Here is a 15,182-nt window from a genome sequence, read left to right on the forward strand (position 1 = left end):
ACTTGGAATAAACCTTATCACGTCACATGTAGTAATTCAGTGTTGTCTGTCGGTTTAGCTGTCAGTCTAAGTCCATTTTTAAAAAAGAGGTTTTCCCTCGCTACATTGCTTTTTGGGAAATACTCTGCACAGGTGATTTATTCATCATATCATTCAATTATGCCAATTACATTTTAAGCCTTTGTCTAATAGCCTGACACAGTATCCATAGTAACCAAGTATTATTAAATTGAATCCTCTTCAAAGCAGACCATCTCTTACTTCAGATGCAAGATCAACTTTATATAACTTTTTACTTTTTATCTTTTTTGTAATTTTTCAATTACAGTGTCCACTTATGTAAATGGAATGGGAATGCACAAATGTAGCTGAGCCATTTTGCCACAATCATAGACTTACATCGGCAACATGAGGATATAAATGTGAATAACATGTAAGATACTGCATGTAAGTAACACATGAATCATAATTGTTGGAAAGATATCCAAATTACCTACAAATCCTGCCATGGCTTTTACTGTAACATCAAGTTTAAATCCCTCTGGCTCATGGAACATTTCTTACTTCATCTCCTGTCATCTAAAGCTGCCCAAGTTTAAACTGAACTCTAAACATTCATGGGAACCAGCTCTTCCTGCAGCTTTTGGACCTGGGCCAGAACTCTGAGTTTTCTCAAGAGTCTGTCTGGCTGCTCCATCGTTGTGCTGTGAAGTTTGTCTTTTACTGTAAGCTATAGGGTAAAACAAGAAACTAAATGTGAATCCGTTGAGTAATCAGACAACTAACTGTTACAAGATATAGGGAGGAAGCTGGGGACACACTGATAAGACACAATATTCTATGTGGTTTTCCATCCCAACTGCCAACCTATTGTACAGAGCTCTGTGGTTGCGTGTAACTGTCTGCTGATCCTCACTCACATGAGAAATCTTTACCTCCTTAAACTTTTAGTCAATCAATATTATATGCCCCCAACATTCTACACATAACTGTGGGGGAGTCATGATAAGTCAGATAAGCCCAACTGCTAACAAAAGTTCAGAGGTCAACCACAAAGGCTGGTACATACAGTACAATGTAAAGAAGAAACAGGTCTTGTGGGTCATTTGTGTTATTGAGTGGAATTCTGGAGCAGTCCATAACATTGATCTGTGAGTCCAGTTCTTGTCATTCTCAATGGAAAGAGGATTGGGTGGATAGTAGAGCGACACAGAGCTCAAGATACAGTACTGCAGTTTTTCCTGCTGAATCATAGTGGGGTGAGGAGTTATGCACTGTCTGACTGAAAGCCCCATTATTAGATTGTTTTTATTGTTTTATCTGGAACCAAGGGAACAAGCACAGAGCTTTTGAGGAAAGAAAACAGACTCAGTTCAACACGGTTGAATAAAAAAGAAACGGGTCAGAATTGCAGTCATTCTCCATACATTTTCCCCTTTTTCATGGATGGTGACCTAATGATTATACCGAAGCCACATCTTCCCCATTTACAAATTGAATGACACAGCATAATGTGTGACTCACGACCATATGATTTTAGACGTGTCAGATGACACGGACCTTTCAGATTCTTCAAGATTACGTTTTAATGCCAGAGATTGCTTAAGAACATTTCCACAAATATTGAGATTTTAGGCTTAGAAGTAGAATTGGGCACTAACCCATAAGCCTAGATTTAATATGTTCTTTGATTATACAGAAATGACATACTGTAGCAACTTTCGTGTGGTTTTAGAGTGAATCCAATCACTTTTCCATTGGCTACATTTCATTATTATCTTGTTAATTTGAGCTTTAGTTTGAACCTGACCCACAGACGAGCCTGTCTGTTCCCACATCACAGGCAATCTGTTGTGTATTTAGTGTATTTTAAGGGACGAGGCTCGGTTTACCCCTATGTTGTTATCTCTGTGTGTACAGTCTGATTAAACTGTGATGACAAGACAAGGGTTTTGAGTAGCTTAAAACGTATCGACACACAAACAAACAGGCGGCATTCACCTCTTGTCTTTCAGCCAGTCTGTCTCCCCCATTTGCTTCTTCTTTGTGTTCCTAATAGCCCAATCCCCATCCTTGTCTGTACAGCTTTTACTTGCAACCACTACAATTTGCATGGTTAATATTGCAATTATTTGCTATGCCATAACTGTAGCATCGTGCGTTTTCTGTCTTATGCTTAAGAACTCTCACATATGTACATGCAAGTACTGTATTTGTGAGTTTGTTTGAATGTGCAGAGCCGGGTCTGTAAACAGTTAGGCTGACCGGTGTCCAGAGGAATCCAATGCGAGTCGAGAGAGGGGCAGTCCGACTCCGACACAACTTCAGTAGGAGGGTAGCTTATTAAAATACTGGAACTCAGTAGACCAACGGACAGTGACACTTCACATGCTGATGAAAGGACACAAGGACTGACCCACCTTTGACCGACAGCTGCCACAGCCTGACACACAAAGCAGAAGGCCCCTGACGCAGATAGGCCTCCCCCTTCTGACCTGTAGGGAGCATCAGCCGGATCCCACTCTCAAAGTCTAGTCGAAAAATATCTGCTGAGTGTGAGTATGAGCCAGTTATTCATCACAGTTAATGGATTGTGGTTTGAGCCAAGATAAGTGAAATTGCATATAATGCAATCAAGTGAAGGAAGGCAGCCTATCACATTGTTTTAAAATCAAAAGGAATGGAATCTAATTGCGTCAAAGGACAAGATCCCATCTTTGGGGATGTCTTTTTGCTGCATTATCTCCAATACCTCTTTATTTTAAAGATCTTATATGAATTCTTTTGGTTGAAAAAAAACCCCCATCATTTATGATAGCTGCATCTGTTTTAACACTCTTTTCTGTATTGGTATGTGGATGGAGTTACTGTAACTCAATCATGTCTACTCTCCAGATTCATGCCCCCTGGCCGAGGTCCTATCTACGCTTTTGGTATGCACTCTCACTGTCTGACGCGCTAACGTGAAGATAAGTCTTACCATTTTAATGACGGAGGTGAAATGTTAGACGCCATTCCAGATGTAACATAATTCAGTATCTTGGTCTGAATGTTTGTTATGTGGCTCTCCCCGGAGAGTTTGGCTTCAACCCCGGCTTCACAAACACAGTAAACTTAACACTCCTATGTCCACTCAGCCCACTGATTGTCAGTCTTTTACAAACATTGACATATAAGGGATGGGAATGAGGAGCGCCTGCACAGCTACTCCACAGTCTTTTACAAGTCACTGTAAACCTTACTGTTGACCAGTTCTCAGCTCATATGATCAGAGTTAAGGCCTGAGTCAACACCAGAGTTACAGTAGATTAAATGCTCAACACATATCAGCTACAAACAACAGAACAATCTGACAAAGAGGCACTTCTACGCAGCTCAGGCAAAGAATGTTACATACTTTGATTACTGAGCAGCCACAGAGCTCTCACTCAGAGCAGCACTTCATGACTGTGATCTGCTCTTGTAACCGTCCTTTTCTTCCGTGTGTGTGGACATGAGCACAGCAGAAAGGCCTCTGTTTCTGTGCGAGTGTGAGAAACCCATGCAGAGGGGTCCAGGAAGCGTGAGCTAAGTGGTGAAGAATAGAGAGTGGATGTTGACAGGGGTTATCTGAGGTCGGACAGCTCTAAGCTCTTCTTTCCAGCCTGCTAATACGAAGAAAGTGCGTGTTTCATGACGTGCTGTCCATTGAGGAAGCCCAGTATTTTCTGTGCAGGGTGTGAAATCAATTTTAGACTTTTTGTGAAAGTGTAGGAGTATGAGTTTGATGACTTACAAAAATAATATGCCTAGTTATCAGGAATCCATAAAGATCACACTGTATTTGGAAATGATGCTGGTAGCATGACTAAAGAAACAATCTGCTTCAGCTAAATTATCGTTGACAGCAGGCTTTGGTTAATCTTGTATCTCTTAAATCTGTGCAGACGAAGATCCAGAAGGATGCAGAGATAAGGAAGTCACTTCATACTTGAAAATATTTACAGTTTTGACCGCTCCCTATACTCCCTGTATATATATCGTGGAATTCCATTCATTGCGACACCCTTATTTATAAGCCTAACCTCAGTGCACACTTTTACATTTATAACAGGGTCTGTTCAGGGTGGGACGCCAACTCCCTCCCACTGGAAATGAGTCATGTCAAACAGAGGAGAGCCACAGATGCTATCTCTCACTGGTGGTGCGCTGGGCATACCCGTCCACACTTTCACACATACTGTGAGTCACAAGACTGACTACAGTACAACCAGAGGGAAAAGACCCTCACTACAACAATGTCTGTGTTTCTAATTGCCAAGGCAACGGAAGCTGAATTTACAGGGAAATATGCATTGTGGAAAAAGTCCAAAATATCTTGCTCCTACTCTACTTGTACTGTAGACATAAACGCAATCAAATTCATGGGAGGCCTATTTTGATAACTAAAACAGCAAATTACCAAAAAGACTATATCTATAATATAATCAAGTCATACATATAAGGGGTTTAAATCAAGCAGTGTAAACAGCTATCTTCTGCCAATTTTGTCAAACATTCCACTCAAATATGTTCTTTTTTAAGCTATCTACTTTATTTATCAAATAAATAATTGTAAAAAAGTATGTTAGATACATTTCTGTTAAATATATTGCAAATTCTTTATAAAGTGAGCAAGCACCAACATCTAAATAAATTTGAGAATTTAATATACTAACAGCAATAAAAGCTAAAAATACAGTCTGGGAAAAAATCCTCGAAAGCAGATAGCTGCTTTTAGTTACCACGACAGCCAAACAATGATTCGTCAGGTCATTACACTCACTACAGTAAGTTAGTAACTAAGGCAACCCATGCGCTATTACGCATGGAGCGTCTATATTGGGAACCCTGGCTGCGGACCAAAGGGTCACTCCATGACGCAGCGACGCACGCAGGGCGTTGTTCTTCCATAATGAGACACTTTATAACAGAACGTCAGCCCTGGCATCAATCTAGTCTGAGAGCCACTTTTAGGACTGAGGAACTACCGCTGTTGGAGTCTTTTGGGGAAAACTTGCTTTTGCTTCTTGCGAGCCTGAATCTCTTTTTTTGTGGAAATACAAGATCCCTGCTCTAAGTAAGTGGACTCTGGTCTCTTCTAAACTTCCTTATATTCTGCTGCATTTAGTCTGTCCTGGCGGATTAAAGAAGGAAACACGCTTTTCGCAGGGATACCCACCGCTCCACTGCGCGCACAGACTGAGGACTGAGGTGCAAAAAGCTTGTCATTAAGCTCATTTGGTCCTAACAAATCATTTTGTCCGGTAATTAATTATCCTAATTAACTTAATTTACGCGGAATTTTGCGATGCCACCTTCTTTTAAGTTGTTCGTAATTCGTTTATAAATATCCTGTAGAAATCAGTGGTCATATTATGTGCATTCCCTACATAAACCGACTGAATATAATCATTTAAAAGCCAATTTAAAAAGGACAGAATGATAGACAGGAAAAGACAAATAAAAACATTGATGTTGAGATGCTTCAAAGTTTAATCCTGTCGCCAAACTTGCTGTTAAATGTAAATGAAAGGCGCATGAAACCATTTTCCCCACATGTAGAATATCAACAATGACTTTCTCTTAAAAGCAACCTTATTATTGTTCATTTACATGCTTGCCATCCGACAGACAGGTCCAGCTGAAGTTTCTCTAAAGGCTGTCCGTTTTGAACGTGCTGCAGCGACACACCCATGTCCCACCACTCTGACATACACACAAACACACGCACACACACACACACACACACACACACACACACACACACACACACACACACACACACACACACACACTCTCACACACACACTGACAGAGACTCTCTCCTCTTCTTATTACTGTCCAGATCATCCGAGAAGATGCTGCTCCTACTACTGGGAATCATCCTCCTGCACGTCGCTGCTCTGGTTCTCCTGTTTGTGTCAACAATAGTCAGCGTGAGTAAAACTATCATGTTTTTTTTTTCTTTCTCTGTTCAGATGCCATTTTAAAAATTAAATATAAATTGGCTTAAAAAATCAACATTGAAGCTTACAAGCATCTTATACCTACAGAGGAAATATAATATAATGTGTTCTTATGATTACTAAAGATGTAATAGTTGTGTCTTGGAATCAGGAATTAAGATGTTTTTTTTCTAATCCATTTTGTGCTGCTCTTCACACATTACTGATCGAGCTGTATGTTGTTGACACCAGGTATGGACATCAAGTGAAACTGGCACCTCAGACCTCTGGTTTAACTGCTCTGCTACCAATGGAGGATACCACTGTGACCCAGCATCAACTGGAGGTCAGATACCTGCATAACACTTAACTATTGCCTTTAAGACAACTTTAACTACTTATTTACTATGTATTTACAACACAGTGGCTAATAATGGACATTTTGATCACTACTCTGCTGTTAAATTGAGATGCATTCTCAGGATTCCACTGATAAGTCCCTTTTCAGGTTTGCTTTGGCAACTGATAAGCTTACTAACATTGAAACCAGTTTAAACCATCCACAGTGATATTCAAGGGGGGCTTGAACTTTGGAAAATTACTTGCTGAAATTTACCATGTTGATGATGTGGGTGTGTCAGGGCTCCTCTGGGACTCTGGTGCCATCTAGGGCAGAGAATGTGGCAGTGCTGTTTTGAAGTGCGAGCTGATAGGCTGCCGCCGTATAAATAGTCGTGGTGTGATGTCCATATTCAGGTCTCATGTTGGGAGCCCATAGTGACAGGAGTTTGGGAGTTGTGGATGATCAGGGTGGGGCTGCAGGGAGTATTTAAAGTTTTAGATCTGTGTGTGTATGTGTGTGACAGTGAGTGTTTGAAAGCAGGGAGACCTTGGACTACCTCATGCAGAACATAGCATGCTGATGGTGGGTCACGCCCAGTGGCAGATCATACTGCCCAGTGTTAGTTTGCAGGGATCACTGGGACAAATTAAGGCAGCAGCTGCAGCATTTAGAGATTTATTTAGACAAAGTCAACCACCTCCACATGTTTGAGTTAGATAAGATCCTGTAAATGTATGGATATGTTGATTGGACACCCCTACCTGATAACATTTCCATTGTCCTAAAATGAATGATTTAGCAACAGGTTAATGTGAGATCACTGTTTAGTAGCTGTATGTTTTGCTACTAAATGTGCCGTCACAGTGGTGCAGAAGGTGCTGGCTGCAGCGAGGTGATGTCATTTGTCTAGAATGAGCCGTGCTCAGCCAGTGTGTGTTTTGTGAGGGCAGCAGCGCCTCCATACTCTGCCAGGTAGTTTGATGGCGCAGCCAGTTTGTTTGACTTGCTTTCATTAGTGCACTGACGCACAGTGTTTATTTAAGGAGGCTCGCGTGTGCCTGGGTCTGTGCTTTGGCTTTGGGAGATGGAAGATAGTGGTTTGCTCTCACGTGGGGGCCAAGCATGCGTTAAAAAGGGCCTTTTGAAGCTTTGCTGAGCAATCAAGTTCCTGCTGAAGGGAATCATAATCATAGTCATCGTGGTTATTTTTAGGGTATTTCTGAAACTTCAGAGTTTCCCCTTGTTGTTGCCTTGGTTACAAAAATATTGGCTGCATTTAATTTTGATAATGAGATATAAGATAAGATACTCATGTCACAGTTGTCACATGCTGAGCTTCAGTTAAACATCACGTCCTACCAGCCAGGAAAATTACTTCAGAGAGTTTACGTGCTCTAAAATTAGCTTTTGAGGAAGAATGTCATCTGCCTCCACACAGGCCTACAATACATAAACACACTGAAGTAAATACTACAGCAGTTTTATTTTTGTTTCTGCTCCACTCTGCACAGAAGGGGTGTAGGGCCTCAGAATAGAAGGCAGAAAGACAGAAAACATCAACAGTTATTTTCCTGTTTGAAATTACAGGGAAAGGCGTGTATGTTTCTGTATTGTAATACCACGATCATAAACCACTGCATTCATGTACATGTTTGAATATGAGTCATACTTGCTTATCAGTGATATTCTGAGCCATGAACCGCACCTCTTGCTAGGAAATGCTCCATGTCACTGTTTCCTACTAGTGGTCAGTGAAGGAAGGAAGGAGGAAGAGATGTGTGTTTATCACAGAAGCAGTGATGTATTGTCGGTATTTATGGGTGAGCACTATTCATAGGACGGGGATGGAACATTTCATCCATTTCTCACAGCGTTATCACACACTGTTATGTAACATCTGCAAACAGGATCATTATAGTGGAACCTAATTGTTGCTCTGGTGTGGTATTCCGCTGGCTGCATTTAGTGGATGGAGATTTGCAGCGTGTCATGTTTCTTCCCATATCTCATCCCCGAGCCAATGATCATCAGGACAAACTGTAGCGCTGTTATTGTAGGTAACCTGACTCCAGACTGGTAACCCCATGCAATCATTCAAGATACTGCTCCCACTTAAATCTATAACAGAGATATTTCAGTGTTTCTCCTGGAAAACTGCATCGATGTGGTACATTTAGTCTCTTTGCAAATGTCCAGAGATAGAATAAGTTACGTGGGCTATGAAGTGTTATTTTGTTTTAGCTTACAGTGTTAAAATGTGGTCAGTCAAATTCATAACATCACCCAAAGTAAGCTGTCTCATAACTTAATCATCCTTTTTCTTCTATGAGCAGTAATAAATTATGCATCATGCCTTTTTTTCCATGTTGTAAGTTGTAAGCCATTAAACCACAACATGCCTTTGATTTACACAATGCAATAGAATCAATAAACCACAGATACTTGAGAATGTTGAAGTAAACGTGTCAGAGATTTGAGTGTCAGAGTTTATAGCGCTACGCATACAAATGGAGCCATATAAAATCCCACTTTTTATAGACTTGTCTGGAATATTTGCTGATACTAGGGTAGGACAGAAGCCAACGGGTGGACTAATGCAATGGTTGCCAAAGCTTTGTGGTTGAACACCTTGTGACATGGCAGCATTTTATGGCAGGGGTGGCACAAAAACACGACAGTAACAGCAGGCGTGGCTATAAAGGAGAGCTGGATAGATACAGAGAGGCGCAGAGTGTGTTTTTATGAAACTTGAGAAGCCAGGGAGGCAGCATGGATAACTCTCAGGCAAGAAATAGGCCCTGCTTGGAAATCCTGAGATTCCTGGAATGGTGGCATGAATGAAGTACGGATGCGAACAGTGAAACACACTCAGATAGATAGCACAGATTGACGGTCTTCCCTGTCAATACAGGTGTCTAATGGGTTAATGGCCCCTTGCAGCCTGGCCTTGGAGGACTAGCAGTAACGATCGATGTAGTACATTTAGTCATGGGTCCTGCTGTGGGGGGCGCACAGAGCTTTTAGGAACAAGATACCTTGGTTTCATTGTTATGGATCCATTACACATTCCCAGAAGTAAACATAGCCATGGGCGAGCTCATTATGTTCTCTTTGAGAGGATGCTTAAATTCAGCAGAGACAAGACTAGTCAAGGTGCACTTTAGCATTTGTTTTTCTTATCTCCTCTTCCCTTCCCCTTCTCATACTCTCATTAAGTGGTGTATATAAATGATGCTTTGGATGATGATGACTGTGGGTCAGTTATTGACAGCACTCCTTTTTCTCCCTCCTTCCCTTGCAGAGTGGATTCAGGCGGTCCAGGCACTCATGATCCTATCCATCATCTTCAGCTGCCTTTCCCTCTTCCTCTTCTTCTGCCAGCTCTTCACTTTGCAGAAGGGTGGACGCTTCTTCCTCACTGGAACCTTCCAGATCCTTGCCAGTGAGTTCAATCTCCGTTGACACTTCCTGGCAAATGCATCGACAACACAACTTAGATCAGATAGACATTACACCGTAACAGGCACATTTGTGTCAACACATAATGTATGAGGGGATTTACTGGATCTGTCTATGGTTTTTCTTTGATGAATCGATTGATCAGTCTCATAAATGTTAGAAAATGGGGAAAAATTACCATCTCCCAGATTCCAAGGTTCCAAGTCTTCAAACTGCTTGTTTTGTTTGGTCCAAAACCCAAACACATCCAATTCATTATAAAACAGAGAAAGACTTTGAAAAGTTGGAAATATTATTTTCAGCATTTTTGCTTGACAATCACCTGATAATCGAAAAAAAACAAAACAAAATCTATCCAGCACAACACACATTTGCTCAATGAGACATATCAGTAAGACTTGGGTAATCTGAAAATCCACCACTCACACAAATCCACCCACACAGACAAACCAATAGCAGATGCTCACACTGCGTCTTCTGTGGCAGAGAATTGAATTAAGAGAGACTGAGCCAGTTACTAATGGTTTAATGCTCCACTTGTCTATTGTACTTCATGCCCTTTGGCCAGAGAGCGGCTCCACTGCCAGTCCATTGTATCCTCTCTTGGCAGCCCTTTCAAACATCCCAGGTTTGCTCTCTATTCTGTGCCAGGGCATTGCCTGGCACCCAGGTGCCCACTCAGCCAAATGGGAATGACAGCGGGCGCACTGCCAGCCGTGCAAGTTGAAATGTCAGGAGGGCTGGCAGTGCGGGGGTCTGACAAACAGATCATGCCATGTCGGACCAGCGAGGTGGGCAGAGACAGGAAAGGCTTGTAAAGGCTGGATCGGACTTCAATAAGCATGAAACACTGTGATGTAATATGGAGGGATGCCTTCTGGGAAGCACTGACCTGCTCGCCTCCGCTGCCAGACAGACAGGGTTCAGCTCAGGACATAAGACAGAGAGCACAATACTGCAAAGAAATATGATCTGATAATTGAACAAGATGGTGGCCAGCATTATTCAGTGCTCACTTTTTTCCTCCCTGCAGGTTTGTTTGTGATGAGCGGCGCCATCATCTACACGGTGATGAGTCCGGAGTGGGTGTCGGAGACATACGCCTTCGGCTACTCCTACATCCTGGCGTGGGTTGCCTTCCCTTTGGCGTTGATCAGCGGACTCATCTATGTCATCTTAAGGAAGCGAGAATGAGCCATCACTCCATCCCAGTGTTCCCAGTAACCCCCTGCCCAGCTGCAAGTGTCACCAGTCCCCCTCTGAAGTATAAGTTCTGATGCCTGAGTACCAATGGCCAATGGAGCCACCAGGCCAATACACCCAGATCACAGCGAGGGGGGGTAATACCAAAAATCTACATGCAAACCAACACAAAAACAACCAATACTGTCTCAGTTAAAAGATGTATATAGTATCTATGGTTTAAAACCTATTTATAACACTTTTTACATATATGTACATAGTTTTTGTGTTGCTCTGTCAACGGATACTCGTATGAGCTTTGTTTTAGCTGATTAAGTGCCTTGTGTTTGTTTGTAATGATGAAATAATTAGATGCTATTTTTGTTGTGTTTTCTTTTTTTTGTTGCCTTTTTTTGTTTTGGTAATTGCCAAAGAGAAAGAATTAGTAAAAAAGAAAAAAAGTTTCCTTGAAGTATATTAACCAAAGTGCATGTATAAAAATAGAAGGGTTAGAAGAAGAGGATCTTTTGATGGTCTTGCTTTACAAAAAGAGTGGTAACATCCAAGATTGTAGCATAGCCATGAAATATAGATTTGGTCCTGTTCTATTTGTGAATTTGTTGAAGTTTCAATGTTTTTATTTTCGGTATTTTTCTATTTCTTATTTTCAACAAAAGATGGTGCTATGTATTTATCATTCCTATTACTGATAGCAATCATTTACAACAGAGTTACTTTGTTATTGTTTAGAGTCAAAACAGCTTGCCATGAATTAAAGTGAGAATCAGACAGAGGTACACATGTACATACAGTGCCTGACTGCTTCTTTAGGGAACACAGCCTATTTCACATTGCAGTGCCTGATTTTTTTTTTTTCATCAGCTACTGTAAAAATAATAATAATTGAGTTTGGAGTGGTATATTGATGAAGTCAAAAGTCATTTGGAATGTCAGTATTATTCTGAAAGTTTGTGTTGGAGTTGGATCACAGTGAAATTACTTTATATAAGCTTTATTTATTCGCCTTCCTTTTCCCTCATTCTAATGTGTGTTCACCTGTTGAAGTCTCGAGAAGCCAAATTGCCGATTTAGAAGAATGCCATAAAAAAATAACACCGTGGGGCATTAAGAAAAAAGTATACATTTAACATTACTAGAAACAAATGCCACCAATTTGAAGCCATATAAGATATAAACACCGGATGACAGGAAAAACATATTTAGTATTAACTCTATATGTGAGAAAAAGGACAAAAAGGTTTGCAGTGGTGATACAAATGTCTGTTTCACATACTTGAAGTTTGACATGCTGCAGTCTCTGCCCACTGACGCCTAGATGTTTTGCCCTTCTACTGTATAAAACACTGTTTCTATGTTGTGCATAACAGATGTTTATGACAGTCTAGCCTAAAACACTCACTTACTCAATAAAACTACTCTCACATTATCTAATACTGTGTATTCCACTGTTACAAGGGACTGGATTCATGCTAATACTTGCATGTGGAGCTAGAAATTACATAATGCAGAATTTCAAGTCAAGTTTCCTAGGCTGTTATGCTGTCTGCCTGCAAACTACAAAAGCTTCATGTGGAAAAACTGTCAGGAAATGGGAATAGACACTAAAATTAAAGCAAATTCTGAACCATTTGTGGCGATGAATCTGTTATGATGGACAGTAGCTGCATGTTCACATGCTAAGAGACAAAGAGATCAGCATATGAAATGCAGCGTGCAGCATTTAAATTCCTGTGTACAGTCAAGCCAAGGAAGTCTATCTTACAGTATGATATCATACGCTGGTAGATCAAATAAACTGCCCTGTGCATGTGGTTGCAAAGGCTGTATGTGACTAGTGTTACACGCGCTGTGGCAAAGGCATGGTGGTTTGCACCCGACGCCAGATATCCAAAACATGCAGCTAGTGTTTCAGTGTCAAGAGTGTCTCTCCTAGCATCAGATATAAGAGGAGTTGTCTTGAACACTGTAAGCAAGGATCTGTCCTCCACCTCACATCCCCTGTGAGATCGTGCAGCTTTCCAAAACAGAGCTGTGTTGTGGTGGATTGAAGTATTTAATTCAGAGCTTACACTAACTAGTCTGCTGTGGTTTTTCAGCATGATTTTCATTATTGGGTTCAGTTAGAGGAGACTGCCTCTAATGACAACTGCCCGGCTATTTTGTGTAAAACGACAGCGTTCAGTTGTCTATGCCATGTTTACACCTAAACTTCCAGATGCTCTTGTTATTACAAAAGCTACTTTGAGTTTAATCATTAAAGGATGTTTCTTACCACCACAATGGAGCTTTTTGTGTCTTTCAATAACACTACACAATACATTTTTGGAGAAGCAAAACCTGCCTGTTTCAGTGATGGAAGAGTCAGCTGTCACAACCTGTGCTTACAGATTATGGCTAATGGTTTGTGATGATATCTGTTCCTTTTAAAGACAACAGTCAGCGGATAACCAGCACTTCTGCACTGAGCTGATGATAGGTATCTTCATCTCCAGCAATGAAAGAGTACTCTCAGAAGGAGGCGTCTTGTTACAGGCCTGAGAGGTCACAGCCTCCTACTGCCTCCCCCAATCTGACATACTAGCACTGGTTGAAATGGTATGATATGATGATCACAAATTTCTATATTCTGTTCTTTTTGGGTACATACATTAACACACATAAGATCTTTACATATTTTTAGGTTTGTCAGGTAGTTTATCATGCCCTGTACAATACCGCCATCTAGTGGCTGCATATAGTAACAGCAACAACATTCCTATATATCACACCAGGTTAGCAAAACACTGCCTCTATGTGGTAGAATATGAGCACTACAATTAAATCTACAACCTACCATGATGTTCTGGATGGAGTGGGGAGACTCTCAGTGGCTTAGTAGATAATTTTTTCATATTAAAATGTGTTAACCCTCATTAATTCTATATACGATCATTAAGTCTTGTCTAGAACTCAGCTTGTTTGTGTGGGTGGAGACCTTCTACTATTAGTATGCACGCATGTGATAGAGTGAGGTGATTTCTCTTACTTGTCTGCTCTCTATTACCCTTCAGTCAATCTAATGAATGCTCCTCCTCCAGAGCCATTATGAAGGCTTTTATGGCACAACACATCATTAGTGGAAAAGGCAGACAACAAAGGACTCTTCCATATTTGATAAATGATTTGATAAATTCAGACAAAACATGATAAAATCACAAAATTGTTACAAAATTAAATATTCAAGAAAGGGGTATGGGAAAAGGCATATGGTGGATAAAACTGATCAAAAACATCTTAACCTTGATCTATCAGTTCCATCGCAGTAAGTGATAGCAGATTTAGAAAAGCTCTGTGTCACTTACAAACAATTAAAAACATGCAGATCTGGAAGATGAGATGTAGCTTACAGACACACTTTACCAGCTGGCCAATGAGCAGATCCAGTGGAGCGCCAGGAGGTGAGTTCAGATCAGGTCAGTTGACAATCAATGAAATGAGACGGGTGACAAACTAAAGGAAAAACCAACGTAGTGTTTTCATAAGGTGTCACCTTATGGGCCACCATGAGCGTCCACAGCCTCAATGCTAATTGGCATATCATGTATTCTTCAAGTTTCTGGAACAAGAGGGATGACCACCATTATTCCATTCGATGATTTGATGCAGAGCACTGTCTAACACAAAATCTCCCATATGTGTTCATTTAGGTTGAGATCTGATATGATTAACATCATTTTTATACTCAAATATGTATATAATATATAATACTATTCAAAACTATAGAAAAAGAAGTGCAATGCATGTGAGCAAGGTTCTCTCTCTGATAAAAAATGTCTTGTCTCTCTAATCTGTATTATGCCCCTTCACCTAAAATCTGTATATGTCTAAACTAAGTAAACCTCCACGCACACGCACACGCACACGCACACGCACACGCACACACACACACACACACACACACACACACACACACATACACACAAAGACTACAAATGTGTGGTGGGACAAAGCAGACGGACACCAGACATATTCATCACGTCATCCTGAACCAACACCAGTCTGGAAAGAATTGTTTAGTCCCTGTCACATTAACTATAGTGATGGTGATAGAGCAACATTCTGTCATAGCTTGCCATTGGATTTAACCACCGCCTAGTTTTTAGCAGTTCAATGAACAACATAAACTTCGGCCTTTAGACACCAATTGTCCATTGGCACATGTGTAAAAGTAG

At 40.8% G+C, this 15,182-nt stretch overlaps 1 protein-coding gene across 1 annotated transcript; it reads left to right on the forward strand.

The window, feature by feature from the left end:
* Nucleotides 1–4,931: 4,931 nt before the first annotated feature.
* Nucleotides 4,932–12,397, forward strand: pmp22b (peripheral myelin protein 22b). The gene is made up of 5 exons (XM_051417873.1): nt 4,932–5,098; nt 5,867–5,957; nt 6,219–6,312; nt 9,611–9,751; nt 10,802–12,397. Exons 2-5 carry the CDS (start codon nt 5,880–5,882, stop codon nt 10,960–10,962), a joined length of 474 nt encoding a protein of 157 aa, XP_051273833.1. The 5' UTR covers nt 4,932–5,098; nt 5,867–5,879; the 3' UTR covers nt 10,963–12,397.
* Nucleotides 12,398–15,182: the final 2,785 nt, after the last annotated feature.

The sequence above is a fragment of the Dicentrarchus labrax genome, unplaced genomic scaffold (genome assembly GCF_905237075.1).
Source record: "Dicentrarchus labrax unplaced genomic scaffold, dlabrax2021, whole genome shotgun sequence".
Taxonomy (NCBI): domain Eukaryota; kingdom Metazoa; phylum Chordata; class Actinopteri; family Moronidae; genus Dicentrarchus; species Dicentrarchus labrax.

Coding starts and splice junctions, on each gene's coding strand:
- pmp22b (XM_051417873.1), top strand. CDS start 5,880: ATGCTGCTCCTACTACTGGGAATCATCCTCCTGCACGTCGCTGCTCTG. Junction 6,313..9,610: donor TGACCCAGCATCAACTGGAG/GTCAGATACCTG, acceptor CTTCCCTTGCAG/AGTGGATTCAGGCGGTCCAG. Junction 9,752..10,801: donor AACCTTCCAGATCCTTGCCA/GTGAGTTCAATC, acceptor TCCTCCCTGCAG/GTTTGTTTGTGATGAGCGGC.